The 21,289-nt window shown below is 47.8% G+C and overlaps 1 protein-coding gene across 1 annotated transcript in view; it reads right to left on the bottom strand.

The window, feature by feature from the left end:
• The window catches only part of LOC147634636 (radial spoke protein 14-like), a 72,554-nt gene extending 51,562 nt beyond the window's left edge, over positions 1 to 20,992 (bottom strand). The window contains exons 1-2 of the mRNA XM_086803769.1: positions 20,833 to 20,992; positions 19,902 to 20,278 (exon numbers count right to left, since the gene is read on the bottom strand). Of these exons, the coding sequence (XP_086659895.1) occupies positions 19,902 to 20,225 (324 nt within the window). The 5' untranslated portion in view covers positions 20,226 to 20,278; positions 20,833 to 20,992. The remainder of the gene's footprint in view (positions 1 to 19,901; positions 20,279 to 20,832) is intronic.
• Positions 20,993 to 21,289: the final 297 nt, after the last annotated feature.

The following is a 21,289-nucleotide window of genomic DNA, read 5'->3' as shown; positions in this document are numbered from 1 at the left end:
CATGCTGTGTTGTTTTGCTCTGATCTCTCGTACATCTGGGCCTTTCGTCCTTTTGCCCTCACACTAATCACAATCAATCAATTCATACACTCACTTCTGCAAGCACTCATGTTACAGCTAAACCGCACCAGTTTCTTATGAGGTTTCGGAACCAAGGGACGCATGAAGCGGTATGGCTTAACACGAGTTTCTTTGAAGAGTATCCGGCACATAGTAACATGAAACGTTTCGTTGTTTCGTCATTTCAGAGGTTTCATTTCGTTTCGTTTGGTCTGTTTTGGACGAAACGCAAAGGTTCAAAACAACACTCCTTATATACACATACCAAATTTATAACATAGCCAACAGAAAGATGAAGATGCATTTTTTGGGACTAGTGGGTATGAAATTCATCATTTTTGGGAGTCGGTTTTTTGGTATTTTCGAAATTTGAGCAAGAAAAGGGGAGAAAGAGAGGAGGAAAGAAACAAGTTGGAAGGAAAGAGGGAGGTGAGAAGAAAATGAGAGAAAGTTGGAAGACAAGAAAAGGTGAGAAAGAGGAGGAGGAAAGAGGAGGAGGGAAGAGGAGAGGTGGACCGTGGAGGAGGAGAGAGAGAGAAGAAAAGGGAAGAGGAAGAGGAGGCATGGAGGAGAAGTGAAGGAGCGAAAAGGAGGAGTGGACAAGGAGAAGAGGCGGAGCAACAGGTCGCGGCCGAGAAGAAGTGTCAGATGCGTGAAGTGGCAAATGGGCAGCAAACAAGGACGGAAACGACGGCAAGAATTGCATTTGCAAAAAAAAAACTCCTGTCCGTTTTTTTGACCTCACTTTACATTTGGGCGAAACACCGTTTCGATGGGCAGGTTTCGTTTTGTTTCGAAACGTTTCGTGCCAGAAACGTTTCGAGAGGGCAAAACGGGTTTTTATGTTACTATGATCCGGCATTATTAACAAACTATTTGGAGGCCATGCAACTTCCGTCAAGTTAAGTAGAAGGGGATGTCACGTGCATCCCACACTTGGATGCCACATGGACATATCAATGCAGTACAAGTGCAAGGCATATGGTGGTTTTACCTAGTCCCTTGTGAGCCCTTGCCTGGGGACGACTCAGCCAAGGATCCGCTATAGAGCATCATGGTCAAGTGTACAAGTCCCGTACATGGTTATGGTCAAGTTGTGCATGTCCCACATGTGACGTCAATTCATATCCTCTGCACATCTTTGTAACCCTTTGGAATGATGTAGAGGTGTTCTAGGCGCTTATTAGGCTTGCCAACCGGGTGTACGGGCACCACGCTAGGTCTAGGAGTCAGTAGCCAAGAGAGGGTGTGTATGAGCCCATATCTATATGATAACTAGCAACACAAATAAGGGGATTGTGGACTAGCTATGGCTCAAGGACAAGATGTGGCACCTTGAGCAGTACAGCAGGTCTACCTGTTTGGGACAGCCCCATCCCCCTATATATAGTGCTCCAGGTCCCTTGGGTGAGGCATCTGATTCACGCACATGCTCTAGGCAGCCTGTGGAAGCCAAAGCGCAAGGTAGAGGAGGCTGAAGCCAAAGGCAGCCTTCAAGAGGTCATGGTCAGAGAAAACGCCAGCAAGGTCACAAGGGAAAAAGGCAGCCAGACAGCCCATTCCAAGGCTCGGTGTGCTCTCCGGTGGTCATTCACAGGCTGATTACAGCAGCCAGTCAGTCATCTACACATTCAGCAATAAAAGCAAACACACCGTCCATGGTGGAGGCCCTTCAAAGGATATCTGGAGCCAATCCTGTGTATTCTCTTCCTCTCTCTCTCTCTCTGCACTCTATCCTCTTCATATTGTGCTATTCATGTAAAGATTGAAATCAAAGTAGAATCCTCATCTGTAAGCTTCTCCATGTTACATTGGTATCAGAGCATCAGGTGTGACGGAAAAAGGGCTGCCAGAGCGCTTTTTTTGGGAGGAAACATGGTCCATCAACATCAATCTCTACAAGACCATAGTGAAAACATATAGGATAGAGAGGGGTGAGGAGAATATCTGGCAGTTGGAGAGCCAGTTGGCAGCTTGCTGACAAGAGATCGGTAGATGAAGCTCAACAGGAGAGAGTGTCCGAGGATACCGGAAAGCTTTCAAGAAAGGAAGTGGTACCGGTGATAAAGTTCCCAAGTAAGGAGCAAATTTTGGAGCATGAGCCCAAGGAGCAGCCACTACTAGTCTTGGGGTCCAGCCAGATGGAGGATGGAGAACCCATCCCACAATCCTTTCCAGTTTCCAAGGACAGGGAGGAGTCATCAAGTGAGTTTCGAACTTTTCTCTCCAAATCCATTGACGAGGAGGGTGAGATGATGAGCGATTCCACATTGGTGTCTACCATGCTAGCTGAGCATCCAAAGGCCGAGGGACTAGTTTTAGTGCCTGCGATTCTCGAGGAGGCAATAGTAGAGACATCATTGGAGACAGCAGGTCTAGTAGCCATGCTATTGGAGTTCGTATCGGTGTGTGGAGCAAAGAGAGTTTTCCAAAAGATCCGTATTGAGTTGAAGCGATGGAGCATCATTTGCACCCATGCTCCAAGTTAAGCAAGAAGGGGTGTCACAAACACACTCTCCCAAGTGTGACATGGATATGCTTCTACCCATTAGCTAGCTCAAAGGTTGAGTACGTGGCCAGATTCATGTGTTTGCGAGGGCTATTGTGCCACATCATTGTGATATTAGCCAGGCGCCCAATGAGCAACCAAGTGTGGACAGAGTTATTGGGTTATTATGTGAACACACTTAGTTGGACATTATTATTAGGGTTGGTAGGGTTGATAGCCAACCTAGTGACTCACCAACATTAGACACTATAGAATAGTAAACTAGCCTCTAGGCCTTAGTCATATTCATTCATTGATCAATCAATCTGATTCACTCATCATTGAGTCATTGAGAGCTCGAGAGCAGTGCTACCATCAAGTATCTCTATTCAACATTGTATATACTTCACGTTAGTAATACATGATAGATAGATTATTAAGCATGAAGAAGAAGCACTTTGTGGCATGGATTAAGTCTTTGATTAGGTGCTCATCGCAACCAATCAATCATAAGCATGCTTTCGCAAGCACCCATGTTACACTCCATATTCCAAGCGGATCCCCATGAGCAAGACTAGTGGGCCCAACAACCATTCCCCGGCCCCCGCCAAGTCCCACTCTCACACTCACCCACCCCTCCCCTCCCTTGCATGCTTCTCCCCTAGCTCTGACCTCGTCTATGGCTCCTTCCCCTCACCCAAGGCCTCTCTTCCTCAACTCACATCCCCCCTCCACCCCACCTCTTGTTGCCCTAGAGGAGCGCTAGTCGCCCATCTGTAGCACCTAACCCACCACGGACCATACAAATCCTAGCAACAATACTCAAACCCGGTGGAGACAATCGCTTGGTCCTCTTTGAGGGTGCACCTCCACTCACCTTGGAGCACCCGGTGGATTATGCTTTCTTCAGATGCCTTTCACACAACTCCAATTGGGGAACATCTCTTAAATTGGGACATGTGGCAAGACAGTGGATCAAAGTGAGACAAGTGGCCTCACACTTGTCACCTCAGCTTTACACTTTCATTATAGCTTTTTCTTGCAATTCTAGCTTATGTGTCACGTGCATCCCGCACTTGGATGCCACGCAGACATTTCTGTACAGAAGGTGCAAGACCTGGGATGGTGAACTGGTCCCATGTGAGCCCAGTCCGGGACAAGTCAGCCAGGGATCCATCTCACTCGTCCGAGGTCAGGTGTGCATTGTCAGTGGTTCTGTGTATCTGGTATGGTACCGGATGCCAAATCACTGAGTAGATAGTGGTTAGGACAAGGGGCCAGCCCATAGGGCTACCCCGGATCTGAGTGTGGGCATGGGAATGGTGTAGAACCACCCCCATGAGGGCCAGGAAGGCCCAGGCTGAACCCACCAGCCATGGAGGGGCTGTGGGCAAAGATAAGGCTATTTCCAAGAGTTTACAGCCTTTATATGGCTGTAGGGCATGTATGGGGCAGCCCATACAGGCTGCCCAGCCCTTGGATTGTGGGCAAAAGTTGTGTACAACCAATCAGAAGCAGGCGCCTGATGTCCAGCCAGCCAGGAAGAGATGCGCAGATTTTATGGGATTTTTTCCAGCATTTAATGGGATTTTTCAGCATTTAATGCTGAATTTCCAGTCGTGGGACATTTCTAGGCTGGCCGACTGCCTTTATGCTGGCCGACTGCTCCTGATGGGGTAGTATAAATAGAAGTGCCCATAATCCCAATCATTCATCTCATTATTCACCAAGAGCTCAAGCAAATCCAAGGGGCCAAGACAACCAAGGGCTTGCTAACGCAAAGGGGTGAAGGATTCAGGTCAAGGGCAGGATTTTCCAGCCAAGAAAAGGTCCAAGGTTGCTGTATTTTCTTTCAGATTTCTCATCATTCTAATAAAGCAAATACACCATCCGTGGTGGGGGCCCTACAGAGGGTAATTGGGACCCAATACTGTGTCCTCTCCATCTCTCTCTCTCTCTCTCTCTCTCTCTCTCTCTATTTACTGCACTTCTCCTTTCGAGTTTGTGCGTTAATTTCCGTCGCGAAAAGAGTGCTGAATTCTGAGTTTTGAAGTTACCGATCTTTCTCCAAAGCTTCCGCATATTACAGTGGTATCAGAGCCTACTTCAAGTACAAAGATTCAGCAAAGAAACCAGATTTTTTTCTTGCTTGTCTGGTTGGTTTTTAGATGCCGGTGGACTACCCCTTTCAGAGTGACTCCTGTCCCTCGAAGGACGGTTGGTTTTTAGCCTTCGGAAGTCTCCCACACAGATAGTGGATGGTCAGATTGCGTTCCAGAAAGGAATTGCATTTTCCTGCTATGGTGAGCTTCGACGACGAGAGAGACCAAGAACCATGGGACCAGAGTGCACCAAGCAGCCCAGCTAGGGCACCAGGCTTGAGTGTCACAGACATGTTCCAGCAAATGATGCGAGTAATCGCAGAACAGACCGCCAAGTTGGATGAGCAGAAGGCGCAGATCTTGGCTCTGGAGGAGCGTATCCGCTCTCCAGCGTCGCATTTTCCATCTCCTCCCTCTCCTTCCGTATCCCAGATACCAAATCCTCGTCACAGGGACCCTCTCGCGGGGTCACAGCCGCAACCAAGCTCCTTGCTTGAGTTGCAGATGCGTGCATTGGAGATCCGACAACGAGAAGACGACGCCATGCGACGCGTGGAACACGAGCATTACTCAGAGCTTTGGACGCCAGATTGACACCGATGGCACCCTCGATTCATTTTCCCGAGAAAATGAATTTCAGTAAGTATAATGGTAAACTCGATCCAACATCTCTTTATTCATGGTTACATCAATCTGAAGCTTACTTTGCCGCAGTGAGGAAAACAAATACTGACAGAGTGATCTTAGCTAGTTAGTACTTGGAAGGTGAGGCCATTCCTTGGTGGACTCAGTGGGCTCATGCCCACACCAGAGCAGGTATGGCAGCTTATGTGTGGGACGAGTTTGTCCGCGACCTTAAGCAGTGGTTTCTACCGCCCCACTACCTTGAGCGACTCGAAGACGAGTTCAGGGGAGCGCGTCAGAACGCGCAACCACTCCTTCAGTTTACCAATAAAATTTCGACCTTATGTCTGCAATTAGGCTTATCTAATACGGACAAGAAAGGGCAGTTTTTGTATGGCCTGGACACGCAAATCCAATGGGAGGTGCGTATGTTTAGGCCAGCCACCTTTGAGGACGCACTCTCGTTTACGCAGAGTGCAGAAATGAAATACAATGGTGGCAAGCCCAAGACTTCCCAGCCAGCTTCTCCCAGGGCTAACACCTCGGGGTGCAAAAGCCAGAACCAGACGGGGTCGTCCCCAGGTCGACAGAGCCCGGGAGCCTCTAGCTCCAAGAACTCGAACAATGCGTCTAAGCTTACTCCAGACCAGAAAGCGGAGGCAGGCAAGACAGGTGGCAAGTTGAGTGCTAAGGAGCTTTCTCAGTACAAAAAGGAGGGTAGATGTTTCTTTTGTCATACAAAAGGACATACTTCTCGAGATTGTCCTAAGAAGCCTCCAAAGCCCGCCGCCGCCGCCGCCTCCACAGCTTCCGTGGTGAGCTCAGCTCCCACACGGACCCCAACGGCTAACCCTAGTTCTTCAAACTCCGGTGCTTCAATTGGAGCAATTATTAGCCGGGAGCTCGAAAGCAGAAGGGCGCCCATGACCAGGAGTATGAGCGCAACGAATTGCTCAAGTCCTTTGGCTACATAGGTGGCCAAAGAGTCGTCGTCTTGTTTGACAGCGGCAGCACGGAGGATGTGGTCACGGAACAGGCCGCTAGGCGTGCCCGTTTTTTCGAGCTGACTTCGATGGACAAACAGGTTGAGGGTTTTAGCACAGGTATGACAATGAGCGTCAAGTATGAAGCTCTAGGTGCTAAGTTAGTGATTCAAGGCATAGAGTTTGTGCGTGACTTTATCGTTGCCCCTCTTGTAGGAGCAGACATAATTTTGGATATCCAGTGGTTTCACAAGTTTCTTCCTGATGTCAAGTGGGACAAGCACACGTTCTAGATCAATCGGAATGTGTCAAACACCCCGGTGACCATTAAGTGTGAGCTAGGTATTCCGAACTTTCCGCTCATAAGCCACTTGCAGGCTAAGCGAGCAGTCAGGAAAGGCGCACAGTGTGCGATGATTTACATCCAGACAGCCCAGACGGTGGCTAGTGCTTCCGAGAAGTACTCGGTTCTCCATGAAAAGTTCCAGAAAATTTTTCTTCGGAACAACCTCCCTCCCCAGCTCCCCCCGTCCAGACCGGAGGATTATAGGATTGACCTCCTCCCAGACTTGGAACCCCCAAGCAAGTTTCCGTATCGCCTTTCCAAGGCAATGGAATCGGAGTTGGACCGCCAACTCCAAGAATTGTTGCAAGCTCGCTTCATCCGCCCCAGCGTATCGCCATTTGCAGCACCGATCTTGTTTGTCAAGAAGAAAGATGGGTCTTCCCGGTTGTGTGTCGATTATCGTGCACTCAACAAGCTAACTATCAGGAGCAGATTCCCGATGCCTCGAATTGACTATATTCTCGAGAGGCTGAATGGAGCAAAGGTGTTCTCAAAACTGGATTTAAAGAGTGGGTACCACCGGGTACAGATTGTAGAGGGGGACATCCCCAAGACAGCCTTCCGTACAGAACGGGCCCACTATGAATTTGTGGTCATGCCATTTGGTTTGATGAACGCCCCAGCTACATTTAACCGCATGATGATGCGTGTTTTTCGGGAGTTGATTGGAAAGTGTGTGTTCATATTTCTGGACGGCATACTAATATTTTCAGCTACGGTTGAGCAACATGACGTTGATGTGGAGAAAGTTCTTAAGTTGCTGGAAAGCAACGAGCTCTACGTCAATGAAAAGAAGTCAGAATTTTTTCTGTTCCAGGTGCATTACTTGGGATATATAATTAGTGCTGAAGGCATTTGACTTGATCCGGCTAAAGTGGCCAAGATTGTTAACTGGGAAGTACCTCAGACAACTTATGACATTAGATCATTTGTGGGTATATGCCAGGCATATTCCACCCACATCGACAAGTTTTTTGATCTCTCGGCAGATCTCACCGATCTGCTAAAGGGAGTGAAAACAAGAAGGCAAAAGATTCAAATGACTCCACGAGCATTGGAGGCATTCCAGAACCTCAAGGTGGCTTTATCAGAAGCGCCTTGTTTAGCCCTTGCCTCGTGGGACGAACCATTTCAAGTGATCACTGATGCAAGTAACATCGCAATTGGAGGTGTATTGCAACAGAATGGTCATCCAATAGCTTACATGTCTCGTAAGTTATTGCCCACCGAGAAGAACTACTCAGTCTATGATCGTGAACTCCTAGCAGTTATACAGGCCTTGAAACATTGGAAACATTTCCTGTATGGCCGTGACTTCAAGGTTCGCACTGACCATCAGGCATTAAGCTGGATCCAGACAATGCCAAGTGCACAGTGGAGTAATCAACACCACCGCTGGGGTCAAATATTCCAGCAGTTCAGTGGTATGATTGAGTACCTTCCAGGAAAGGCCAATCCAGTGGCCGATGCTTTGAGCAGGAAGGGACAAGTGAATACGATTCAAACCACTAGACTTGACCTCGTTGGTACAGGACTAGAGGACATGATGCACATGTACGTGGATTTCGAGGAATTCGGTACACAGTGGGAACATGCATTGGATGCCACAGGACCATGCCATTTTCTGATACGCGATAGTTGGCTTTTCTAAGGCCGACTATGTGTCATGTAGTCATTCCGGACAGCTCTTCTCCATGATGCCCATGACGCCATTACAGGTGGTCACAGGGGAATGAATTCGACTCTGGAGAAATTAGAACGGCAATACTATTGGCCAAAGATGAGGCGTGATGTGTTTACATATGTACAACGCTGTGACATTTGTCAAAAGGTGAAAGCTCCTCATGGAAAGAAGATAGGGTTGTTACAGCCCTTGCCAATTCCTAAGGGTCCTTTCCAGGACATTTCGATGGACTTTGTCACAAACCTGCCTCCCAGTCCGAGTAAGCGTAATACGCAGTGCTTAACTATTGTTGACAGGTTTAGCAAATTTGTTATGCTTATTCCTTGCAGGGCCAATGTGACCGCCGAGAATGTTGCCCAGTTGTTCATTCGGCATTGGTACCCGATTGCCGGGATTCCTAGAACCATAGTGTCAGACCGAGATGCCAAGTTTACCAGTCATTTTTGGAGGGCATTGTTTGATAATTTTGGTACTAAGTTGAATTTTTCCAGTGCATTCCACCCACAGACAGATGGCTTGACAGAGATATACAACCAGTTGGCCTTTGATGTGCTAAAGTGTCATGTCCACGATCAGCAAGGTAAGTAAGAATCGTTTTTGCCTTTAGTTCAAGGTGTTTTGAATGGCTCTTTTTCTTCAGCTATTGGTAGGACTCCATATGAGGCAGCGTTTGGAAGACCTTTCCAGTCGTCGTTAACCAGGACTTCGTCTTCATCGTGCTACCTCCGAGTTGGACTATGCACGATGTATTTCATGTCAGTTGGTTAAAGCCATATGCAGGTCCACCCCCTTCAGAGGTCAAAGACGAAGCGGAACCAGACATTGTGGATGAAGCAGAAGTAATGGTTCCAGAACAGATCCTTCTGCACCGTTTCAAGCATGTCTCAGGCCGAAGACTACGACAGTTCCTCACAAAGTTTCAGAACCTAGGAACTCATGAAGCGGTATGACTCGACAAAGAATTTTTCGAAGACTATCCGGCGTTATTGACAGATTATCTTGAGGCTATGCAGCTTCCGTCCAGTTAAGCAGAAGAGGATGTCACGTGCATCCCGCACTTGGATGCCACGTAGACATTTCTGTACAGAAGGTGAAGGACCTGGGATGGTGAACTGGTCCCATGTGAGCCCAGTCCGGGACGAGTCAGCCAGGGATCCATCTCAGTCGTCCGAGGTCAGGTGTGCATTGTCCTGCACATGAATCCAAGGTCAGGTGTGCACTGTCCTGCACATGAAACAGTGCCAGTCCGCGCTGTGAGTCTCCCTCTAGAATAATGTCAGTGATTCTCTGTATCTGGTATGGTACCGGATGCCAGATCACTGAGTAGATAGTGGTTAGGACAAGGGGCTAGCCCATAGGGCTACCCCGGATCTGAGTGTGGGCATGGGAATGGTGTAGAACCACCCCCATGAGGGCCAGGAAGGGCCAGGCTGAACCAAGCAGCCATGGAGGGGCTGCAGGACAACCCTAGGGCAAAGATAAGGCTATTTCCAAGAGTTTACAGCCTTTATATGGCTATAGGGCATGTATGGGGCAGCCCATACAGGCTGCCCAGCCCTTGGATTGTGGGCAAAAGTTGTGTACAAACAATCAGAAGCAGGCGCCTGATGTCCAGCCAGCCAGGAAGAGATGAGCAGATTTTATGGGATTTTTTCCAGCATTTAATGGGATTTTTCAGCATTTAATGCTGAATTTCCAGTCGTGGGACATTTCTAGGCTGGCCGACTGCCTTTATGCTGGCCGACTGCTCCTGATGGGGTAGTATAAATAGAAGTGCCCATAATCCCAATCATTCATCTCATTATTCACCAAGAGCTCAAGCAAATCCAAGGGGCCAAGACAGCCAAGGGCTTGCTAACGCAAAGGTCAAGGGCAGGATTTTCCAGCCAAGAAAAGGTCCAAGGTTGCTGTATTTTCTTTTAGATTTCTCATCATTCTAATAAAGCAAATACACCATCCGTGGTGGGGGCCCTACAGAGGGTATTTGGGACCCAATACTGTGTCCTCTCCATCTCTCCCTCTCTCTCTCTCTATTTACTGCACTTCTCCTTTCAAGTTTGTGCGTTAATTTCCGTCGCGAAAAGAGTGCTGAATTCTGAGTTTTGAAGTTACCGATCTTTCTCCGAAGCTTCCGCATATTACATTATGAGAGTCCCAAATCTATAAATTGGAACCCTCTCTCTTCATTTGAGTAGGCTCTATTGTTGCAAACTAGCCTCTACCATGTTGGTTGCTCGCATTCTTGTCTGCAACACTCTATGGAGAGTCTCTACGCTACTTCACTTTCCTCTACTCTATCTCTCGAACTTTTCTATGATGATATTCTTGCTATATCAAGTGTTCTTGTCACCAGCCTAGACATTTTTCAGTATGAAAGAGGTTTGGTGAACTCCACGACATCCAAATATTCAGAAAGAACAAGCTTTGGGAATGGGGGATTATCCTGGAATATAAAGATCACACTCCTAAAATTTAGGAGAGTTGCTATTTTTTGCCCGACTCCGATGGAAATTCTATTCGCGTCATTACGTCTCGAATTTAGCAGATACCAAGAGTTGTCAAAGTACCTATGACAAATGGGCTACCAGCTGGGATATTTTTAGAGAGAAAGATTATGGAAGAACCCATCTCTTAGATTAAGACATGTGGCAAGAAAGTGGATCAAAGTAAGACAAGTGGCCTAACACTTGTCAAGAAAGTGGATCAAAGTGAGACAAGTGGCCTCACACTTGTCATTATAGCCTTCTCTTGCCATTTTAGCTCATGGGAGGCCCAAATCTATAAATTGGAGCCCTCTCTCTTCATTTGAAGGAGGCTCTCTTGCTGCACACTACCATTACACGCTGCCCTAATGATGGCTACTCTCTTTCTCTCTCTCTTGAAGGTTGCCTGTGAAGAATATCGACTGTTGGGGACTGTTTTGGAGGCTTTCATCACGACGAAATACTGAAGGCAAGGGTATTTTATTATTTTATTATGATTTCTAGCAACTTTACTTTGTTGTACTTGCTGTACCAGCCATTGTATCCATTGTACCAACCCTTGTACTTGTACCTATTGTACCAACCATTGTACCTGCTGTACCAGCCCTTGTACTTTCTGTACCTGCCATTGTACATGGTGTACCGGCTGAGTGGAGGGTGTACCTGCTGTTTCAGATTCTGTACTTGCTGTACTAGCTCAATTGGTGCTGCCCTGACTTGTTTTGGTTGCCCATGGTGCTGCCTGACTTGTTCATGGTGATGTATGTGGGATATTATTTCCTTCAGATGAGTTTTTTCACATATGGCATCTTGAAGACCCGTGGTGATGGTGGGGGAGATTACTACCCTCACGGAAAGAGGTGGTTTACACACATTAATGGTATTTAGGGACTTCTTTTGATGATAGCCCATGTGTTTGGTCCACAATGGTTGTATATGGATAATCCGGCATCTCCCGTGGGGAGAGTAAGGCCCTCAAAGCTTGTACATGATATTATTCTCCTTGGGTAATATTATTCTCCTTAGGTAATAAAATACTCCAAGGGGGGGTCGGCCCATTCCGGCCTCTATGCGGTGTCACATGTGCAAGCTCCACTTTCAGCATTTGTGGATGTTTTGTCCAGCTTTTTATGTTTTATGCAAAGTGATGATGGATATGTGTTAAGGCTGTGGCCTGCTTAAATGTTTTAATATACATTGATGATATCAACAAGTGTGTCAAAGGCCCTAGTCCCCTGGGCACGTGAGTTTCAGTACTTGCCACTGTATTTAATGTACCACCATTGTATCTGTTGTACCATCCACTATACCTATTGAACCGCAATTGTACCTGCTGCTGAACCCAATGACTATACTTGTTGTACCAACCCATGTACCTATTGTTACAAATTCTGTACCTGGTGTACCAACTCTATTGGCTGCCCCAACCTATTTTCGTTGCCCATGGTGATGCTGCCCAACTTGTTCATAGTACCTCTTGAATCAAAGTAAAGAGGAGGACCACCATATCCTCTTGTCACATCTGCGTTGTGTTATTCACCTTTCAAAGGGTGAAGATGCTATCAGGATGCTCCTATCTAGAGAAAACCTGTTTGGGTGCCATGTATGAGGTTAGGGAGGTAAGGCTAGAGTCGACGATCGATCACCTTGCGACAATTTCGTAAGCAGTTCCAAGGAGGGTAATGGGGCACCATTGTCATACCTCGAGTGTAGGTCATGAGTTGGCTTCCGGAGGTATTGGCTCACTACTCTTCAGCACAACCGGGTCGTCCACGGTCATACAAGGCGCACAAGGGGATCACTTTCCTATCTTCCGTTCGTCGCCCCTTGGCTCCGTTCCTTTTCTTCTTTGTTGCAAAGGCCATGAGTTGATTCTTGTGTGAGCTAGATGTAGGTCTTCGGGGCCTTAGCCTCCCCATCCCCCCACTTTGGAGGAACTCTTGAATACGAAGTTTGTGGATGACAATGCAACCTATCCTTGCGGATCAAAAGGTAATCTACAAAAATTCCCTGTTGCCGTAAAGGTGTTCTGCCTTCTGTCCAGCACATGATCAATTAGCACAAGTTATGTGATTTTTGGGTGGGACCCTCCCCCTCACGGACTAGGCGGCCAATTGAAGCTGGTACATACTCAAAGGCACCATGCAGCGATATCTTGAATGCCTAGTGAGTATTGACATCACCCCCCGAGCAACAGATTGCCCTTCCCCTGTTGAGCATTCTGAAAAAGTTGTATTGGACTTCAGTGCACTTGTCCCTGCAGGCCGTGTTGTTGTGGCCAACTAGGTGCTATTGGCCACCATGTGGTATATCGCATCGTGTTGGTATTTCTCTCGTTCATGCATCGGACGAGTTCAGAGACTCGTCCGCAACTTCCTATGGTCCAGCAACAATGGACCCATTGCCAGTGCCAAGGTAGCCTGGAGAGCTATTGTCCAGCCCCTCCACAAAGGGAGGCATCATTGATTTAGTGATTCAGAGCATAGCTATTTTGGGTAAGTTGATATTCCGCAGCCTCTAGCCAGGAGGAGAATCTTCTACTAGCCCGCACACCAATTTGTAGCAGCCCACAGCCTCCAGGCAATCACATGGATCTTCTCAACACAGCTTTGATCCACAAACTTAACCTCTCTTGGGTTTAAGTGTGCGGCCAGCCTCTTCCATCCATGGAAGGCACTGATGAGGATGCCATTAATAGCCATTGATGTTTATTGAGCTCATCCATCTTCCCTCCATGCCACTTCCTTGGAGCCAAGTCTCGCATCTCTTGGGGCCGTATTTGCTCTGGCCTTGCCCAATCGGTGAGCTCTTGGCCTTGCTTTTGAGCACCACCACCCCCCCTCCCCCCAAACAAAAAGCAGGAGAGACTTGCAGACCTCCAAAGGGGGAAAGAGAGAGGAGGGGAAGGTGGTGTCAGAATATGCAGCGGAGATGATGACCAAATCTGGGAACACGAGCAAAAACGCAGGCAGAAAAACAGCACAAGAGAGAGACAGATGTAGGCGTGTAACTCTGCTCTATATACACAAGAAGATCCCGAGATATGATACAAATGAGGGATGGGGGCTGGGGTCCTATATATACCTCCCATAGAGGGCAGTCGGCCAGCAGAAGGAATGCCCACGACTGATGAAAAGACCCACGACTGCATAAATGCAGTCGGCCAGCAAAACAGGTGCCCACGACTGATCAAATCCAGTCGGCCAGCAGCCCAGTAGCCCACGACTGATCAACATGGAGTCGGCCAGCACTGGGGTGCTCCTGGCATCACCTGGCAGCCCTCCCAAGCCTCAGAAAAATGGGAAAAAATAGGGGAAAAATGCGGAGAGTGGGGAAAAATGGGAAAACACCTCATAAGGGCGGGCACACCCACAACAAAGGCCCTGGTGTATAAAACTGGACAGGAGATGACTTCTAACACCCCCTCTCAGCTCCTGGCTGTGTAACCAACCACTGGGAGCTGGGGTGCCGCCTGAGCAAATCCTGAGAGAGCGACTTCGTGAAGAGGTCCACCGTACTGTCCTCCGTCGAACAGAACTCCAGCAAGATGTCATCACCAACGATCTGTTCACGAACAAAGTGCCTCGGGATGACCATGGGTTCCTCCAGTGGAAGCCCAAACCTGCAATGTAACCTCCTCCTGCTCCGTAAAACTGCTCCTGGGCCATAAGTCGATCTCCTCGTGTCCGGATCTCCTCCCCAAACTGAGTCACTCCATCCGCGGAGTCGGACTCCATCCAACAATCCCCCTCCTGTGTAAAAGAGTCTCTGATCCTTCGCATGTCGCAGAAACCACAGGAAACGCGATCCTGCCTCCCAAAGAGACATCTGCAACCAAGAGCTCAACTGCCTCATCAAGAAGCTCCCGTCCAATCCGGTGTCCATCAACCAGATCAATGAACCATACAGCTTCTGAGTCACAGAGACATCACACTGCTCACAAGGATCAACACCTGTTACAGTGCACAAGCAAGTCCTGGAAACCTGATGAAACCTGTCAACCACCCCCTCTGAATCCAGAACCACAAAGCCCGGAGAAACCACCTCCTTCTGCAAGTAAACACCTGTCACCTGCCTCGCTTTCCGAAAGGTCCCCGTGGAAAGAACATCCTCAACTACTGGAAGTTCTATGTCCCGAACACGACGAGACATCAGAGCATAAGTGACCTGTTCAGCTTCCTCTGACTCACGAACACAAGAACTACCAACCTCAGTACTGGAAAGTTCCTGCCAACTGCTGCCATCTTCTGGTAAGCTATCCACCATCTGGTCCCAGAAAGCCCGCACCTGCAGCGTATCCACACCTGAGTAGCTATTACCAAACTGCCACTCATCACAATCTTGAGGACCTCGGAGAGAGAGTGCTGAAAGCCTGTAAACTCCATTCTCCACTCCACCTTCCCAAACCACTTGGCCTGTTGCTTTGTCCCGGAGAGCAACAAAATGCTCATCAAACTCCACCCGTACGCCAGTCTTGCAAACCTCATGCACTGACAACAGATGAAAACCAAGTGTCGGAACATACAACACCTGGGAGGAATGCTTCCCCCCTCTGCCATCGAGAACTATCTCCATCCTGCCCTCACTGTGAACTGGGATAGTGGACGTATCCCCAGTAAGAATATGACCAGAAAGCCTGCAGAGATCCTGTAAACCGGAACGGGAAGGAGTCATGTGCCTGGAAGCACCACTATCGAGAATCCACTCCCGAGTATCCGTTGCGGAGAGTCCTCCAATCTCCTCCCTGCCTGAAGAAAATGAAGCATCGGTGTCCATCACCTCCAGGTGCACAAAAGCTGGAGTCTTCATGATTGCTGAGGAGTCTTCACCCTTCTCGGTCTTCTGCTTGGGACACTGCCTCCAGTAGTGGCCTTTCTCGCCACAATCATTACAGGTCCTCTCTGCCTTCAGTTTCTCGCGGTCACTAACGGACATCTTCTCAGAAGACTTCTCCGACGAAGCCTTCCCCTTGCCCGTGTTACGGCCTTTCGACCGTTGGCCAGTAAAGGCCTCCGAACCTCCACCCTGAGGAGGGTTCGTAAATCGTTCCTCCTGGTCCAAGACCATGGGCACAAGCTCCTCCCACGTGATGGTGCTGAGCCTGCCACCACTGGTAATCAATGACGAGTAAAATGCTGAGTATAAGAGGGCAAATGTGACAGCAACGTGATGGCCATGTCCTCTGACGATATCTCCTTCCCAGCCTGGAGAACTTCCTGCTGAAGAGCCTGCAGCTTGTTAATATGCTCCCGCATCGTCGACGACTTTGCAGGGCTCATAACCCGCATCTGTACTTCCAAGGAAATCCTCTTCATGGGCGATACCCTGTTGTAAAGTGAGGCCAAATGCTGCCATATACCTCTGGCCAGCGTCATGTGCTTTACATGATTAATTACCTGTGGTGTGCAATTGAGGAAAATAAACGAACGGACCCTGGCATTGACGCGATCCCACATCTGCGTCTGGGCCTCCAGGTCCTTTCGGGTTGACGGTAACTCCCCTTCCTCAACTTCCGGCCGTGGAATCCCAACAACGATGAAATCAGCAAGGTCGTAAGACTCCAAAACGGATTCCATCATCACCTTCCATATGCCGTAGTTGCTCCCGTCCAACTGACGGTCCACCGAGAACGTGGGGAGTGTCGGGATCTTCACGTCTCTCGGCCATCTCATACAGATCTGCCATCGCGGGGATGTACTCTGAAAAGGGTGGGTGGGTGGGAACAAAGAAGAACTGATACCTGCAAGTGGCTGTCCAGCAAATCAGCCCGCCTTCCTCTTGCTTCTCCTCTTCCCGAACAGTCCAGAACAGTCCACCAATCCCACAAAACAGTCCCCTCTTGCTCAAACAAATCCCAAGACCTATCTAGAGCCTAGGTCAGAATGCGCAGCGGAAGACTAACGCACGTAGGAGATGCATCACCATCGAGCTCCACGAACACCCCCAACAGGCACTGCAGCATCCCTCCACCGGGCTCCCATCTCCCGGTGAGCTGCCTCCCAAAACACCGGCCGGAGGAGATGATTATGACAAGGTGCCACTCTAGCCTATATATGGCTCTTCAACTTCCCATGCTTCCACTTATGGGATAATCCAAGGCACCTTCTAGCCATAGATCACATGCTCGAAATCGCCAACCTTCCAACACCCTCCCTCGATTCGAGCTCCGCAAGCCATCGAGGCACGAGGGGATCACCCAGGACCACACACGCCTGAGCCACCCAGGACCACGCACGCCCGGGCTCTGATACCATGTCAGAATATGCAGCGGAGATGATGACCAAATCTGGGAACACAAGAGCAAAAACGCAGGCAGAAAAACAGCACAAGAGAGAGACAGATGTAGGCGTGTAACTCTGCTCTATATACACAAGAAGATCCCGAGATATGATACAAATGAGGTATGGGGGCTGGGGTCCTATATATACCTCCCATAGAGGGCAGTCGGCCAGCAGAAGGAATGCCCACGACTGATGAAAAGACCCACGACTGCATAAATGCAGTCGGCCAGCAAAACAGGTGCCCACGACTGATCAAATCCAGTCGGCCAGCAGCCCAGTAGCCCACGACTGATCAACATGGAGTCGGCCAGCACTGGGGTGCTCCTGGCATCACCTGGCAGCCCTCCCAAGCCTCAGAAAAATGGGAAAAAATAGGGGAAAAATGCGGAGAGTGGGGAAAAATGGGAAAACACCTCATAAGGGCGGGCACACCCACAACAAAGGCCCTGGTGTATAAAACTGGACAGGAGATGACTTCTAACAGGTGGGGGGGAGGGGGGGGGCACCTTAACCTTGACATCAACACTCAACCATTCCTCCAAAAAGGACCACTCTCAGAGCCTAGCCTCCAAGTTTGGTATGGGTGGCCTCTTCCTCGAGGCAAGACATCCCCTACACAATCTTTTGCATTCAAGCGGATTCCCCACCACTAGCCTTTGTGATCGGCAACCAGGGCTGCCTTCTTCCTTGCCCAGATCTCACAGAGAAAGATTACCTCCCACCAACTCCCGACCCCAACGATGAGGGTACTGGGATTTCATGACGGCAGGTGACACACCCATCCCTCCTCTTTGGAGTTTGCAAACGATCAAGCATGGCAACTATAGCTCTGTGGAGCCACCCCCCTGCCAACTTCAGTGGGAAGTGGTGTTGGCAGACCTCAATCGAAGACTCCTATTATCTCCTCCTTTCAGTACCCCACCCGGCACATTCTTCTTCAGGTACGCCAGCGTATCCCAGTGTGTGTTCTTTTAAGAGTGGCCAGCCGGAGGGAAAGACCCCCTTTCCTCATGCTTTTGGTTATATAGCCCTCACATGAGGAATCTTTGTATTGTGTCAACCTCTGCAAAGGGTTGCAGTCTGCATTTTGCGGACGTTTTCTTTTGACTAATAGAAGGATCTATCGGGGAAAAGACATAACAGCCCAATATGAACATGTTTAATGAATTATATTATTATGTGACATTATTTTTGGGCTTGGAAAGGAGTAGACGATTGGAACAATTACAAACCTATAAATAGCAATATAATGCAATATTCAGCAATTGGACGAGCAATTACAAACCTATAAATAGCAATATTTGGGTCATAATGCAGCATTCAGCAATTGGACCAGCAGTCCTCAATTTTGGATCAATATTAGCCAACCCCAGGACAACAGTTTGCGACACATGGAGGCTTGAGCAGCCAGTTTAGTCATTAGCATGCCATAGAAGTTAGTGCACAGCATTCAAGTGTCAAGATCAAGTCCAAATCTAAACAATCATCATAAATATTAATTCATTTAGTTAGTATAAAGTAGATTAGGTGAATCTCTTCCCTTCTCTTGTTTGTGACGTTAATTGCAACACTTGATCAAGCACGCTTCTTTACTCATGTAACTTTGCTATCAAAGCTTAGGTCTTTTCTAGGGACTCATGCATGCATATAGCTTATGCTCTCAGTCGTAGATTGCTAGGGAGAGTCTAGGCAACTCTAGGTCTAGGTAATAGGCTTCCAATCTACATCTTTCTTCATGGCAGACATGGCATATGGTCTCAAATCAACAACCTACTCCCAATGTGAGTTAGAGCCTTGAGAGCAGGCGATCAAATATATAATCTCCATGATGCAAGGATTCGGGTGGGATGACTAGTGGAACATTGGGAGTACAACGGCAGAGTGTCAGAGAGAAATTCCGCCCTGAGAAGCAATTTTGGCAATCGCAGCCAAAGTTGACAAAGGCACCGCAGTGGTGACTTCCCTGGGGGTTGAAATTGAGCAGTGAGGAGTTTCCTCACAGGAGTTTGAGCCAATGGAGACAAGCTCATACAACTTCCAACGACACGCATGTAACAGTCTGGATGCTGCATACAGAGGTCAATTGAGAGGTGGGAGTTGTCGAATTCTGCAAAGTCAACACAAGTACCAGAACCAGACCAGCAAAAACCAGAATTGGTGGGAGCACCAATAGCCAACAATAACATCTAAGTTCATTCTCCGAATCCAGTACAATGGAGGATGAGATACGAGTCCCAATCCAGAGCAGTTTTCTCTGTTAGCAGTTTCAATGGATTCACTATTGGAAGAAGAGCCATATGAGGTGCAGCGGTGTCTACAGGTTGACCAAAGAAAAGGAGTTGTCTCCTTCAATTAGTCCCATTTCCGGGGTTAGTAATTAGCATGCAATAGAAGCTAAGACAGAGCATTCAAGTGTCCAAATCAAGTACACATGTGAACAATCATTGTAAATATTCATTCATTCAGTAATATGTATTACATTAGGTGAATATCTTCCCTTATCTTGTGTTTTTTCAGTTTGTACATCTAATTAGTGTTAATTGCAGCAGTTAATCAAAGCATGCTTCCAAACACATAATCTTTGTACAAAAAACACCATGCTGGATTCTACCACTTCTTTGAAGTGAAGTGCAAACCCAAAGACTTTCAGTAGAGAGCATAGCCGATTACATGTGGTCATTTTTCTTAGTTCCAGCTTTAACAGCAGTAAAATCGTTAATTCAGCTTGACCAAAACACACACTCTCTCTCTCTCTCTCTCTCTCTCTCTCTCTCTCTCTCTCACACACACACACACACGCACGCGCACAAAAAAAAAAAGCTCACATACCATATAACCAAGAAAACTTACAAGTTTGGTAGCCATGAGGTTGCCATAGGCACACGTGACAGTGGTGAGAGCTTGTGGCTTAATGCAAGGGCGTGACTGGTGACGCACAATTTGATGGGAATTGTTGAACCAGTTAGTGTAGTTGTTGACATGATGAAGGAACGGATCACACTGTAGAATATCAGCAGTTTGATTCCAGTGAGTATGCTCCTCCTCAATCATGTCTTGCTTTGCTGGACAATTCTCCACACCATCTGCTACCAATTTCTGATCAATCTGCACGCTCAACTCCATTGTCTTTTCACCCTTTGGTGACAATGACTGTACCTCCCTCACCTCTGACATCTCTGTGTTGTTGTAATTTGCCTATTCATACTCATCGATTTACCATGACACTCCTGCAAGCTCAAGATCTGGTTAATTTCTATCCACAAAGCATCTTGTACATGTGCATGTCCATGTCCATGTCCATGGACATTCAAATGGATGTCCTCTTCAAGATTTTGCACTACATACACACTCTATGCCAATTAGCAAGTGAACTAGCACCCACATGCATGCTGAAGATCTGGTTAATTTCTATCCACAAAGCATCTTGTACATGTGCATGTCCATGTCCATGTCCATGGACATTCAAATGGATGTGCTCTTCAAGATTTTGCACTACATACACACTCTATGCCAATTAGCAAGTGAACTAGCACCCACATGGATACGCACATGCGAACTTTAACATAGCTATTAAGGGCCTTTAAACATTTTCCAAGAGACTAGAAAAGAAAGATTTTCACCATTTATTACTGAGCACTGCACACATCACAACCAAAAGTGTAAAGGCCCTAAACACACCCACATGCACACGCGCCCTTTTACTCTTAGTAGTGCATAACACGTGCACCCTGTATAAACCATGTATGCATATGCTTACACATGCAATGAGGATGTGTCGTACAATATATGTACATGGACTGCTTAGGCCCTGCGTGCATGAATTTGTACACGAAATCGCCTCTGAAGGTGAGTTTTTATGCGTGCCAATTGCTCGACACCATGACCGCAGGCTTCTACCATTCGAAGAGATGGCCTTCAATCGTTCTCAATGCTGCTATGAGATACAAATGGGTGTCGGGGTAATATACTGTTACACGTGTTCACAAAAAACCGCGCGTGTCAACTTAGAGCGTTCACACGATCCGTCCTTTCAATTAAACGACTGGCCCAGACCCGCCTCTTCTTGGCTCTTTTTTTTTCCCTCGTTAACAAAACAAAACACCTTTATTTTGAAAAATAATTCTCTCTCTCTCTAACTCTTTGTAACTGTCTCTCTACTTTACTCTCACTCACTCTCTCTCTCTAACTCTCTCTAATTCAATCTCTCTTACTCTCTCTAACTCTCACTATTTCTCTCG

Source organism: Cibotium barometz, chromosome 10, assembly GCF_041138505.1.
Source record: "Cibotium barometz isolate CiBa-2024 chromosome 10, ASM4113850v1, whole genome shotgun sequence".
Lineage (NCBI taxonomy): Eukaryota > Viridiplantae > Streptophyta > Polypodiopsida > Cyatheales > Cibotiaceae > Cibotium > Cibotium barometz.
The sequence above is the reverse complement of the archived record's forward strand: the minus strand, read 5'-3'. Positions and strand labels throughout refer to the sequence as shown.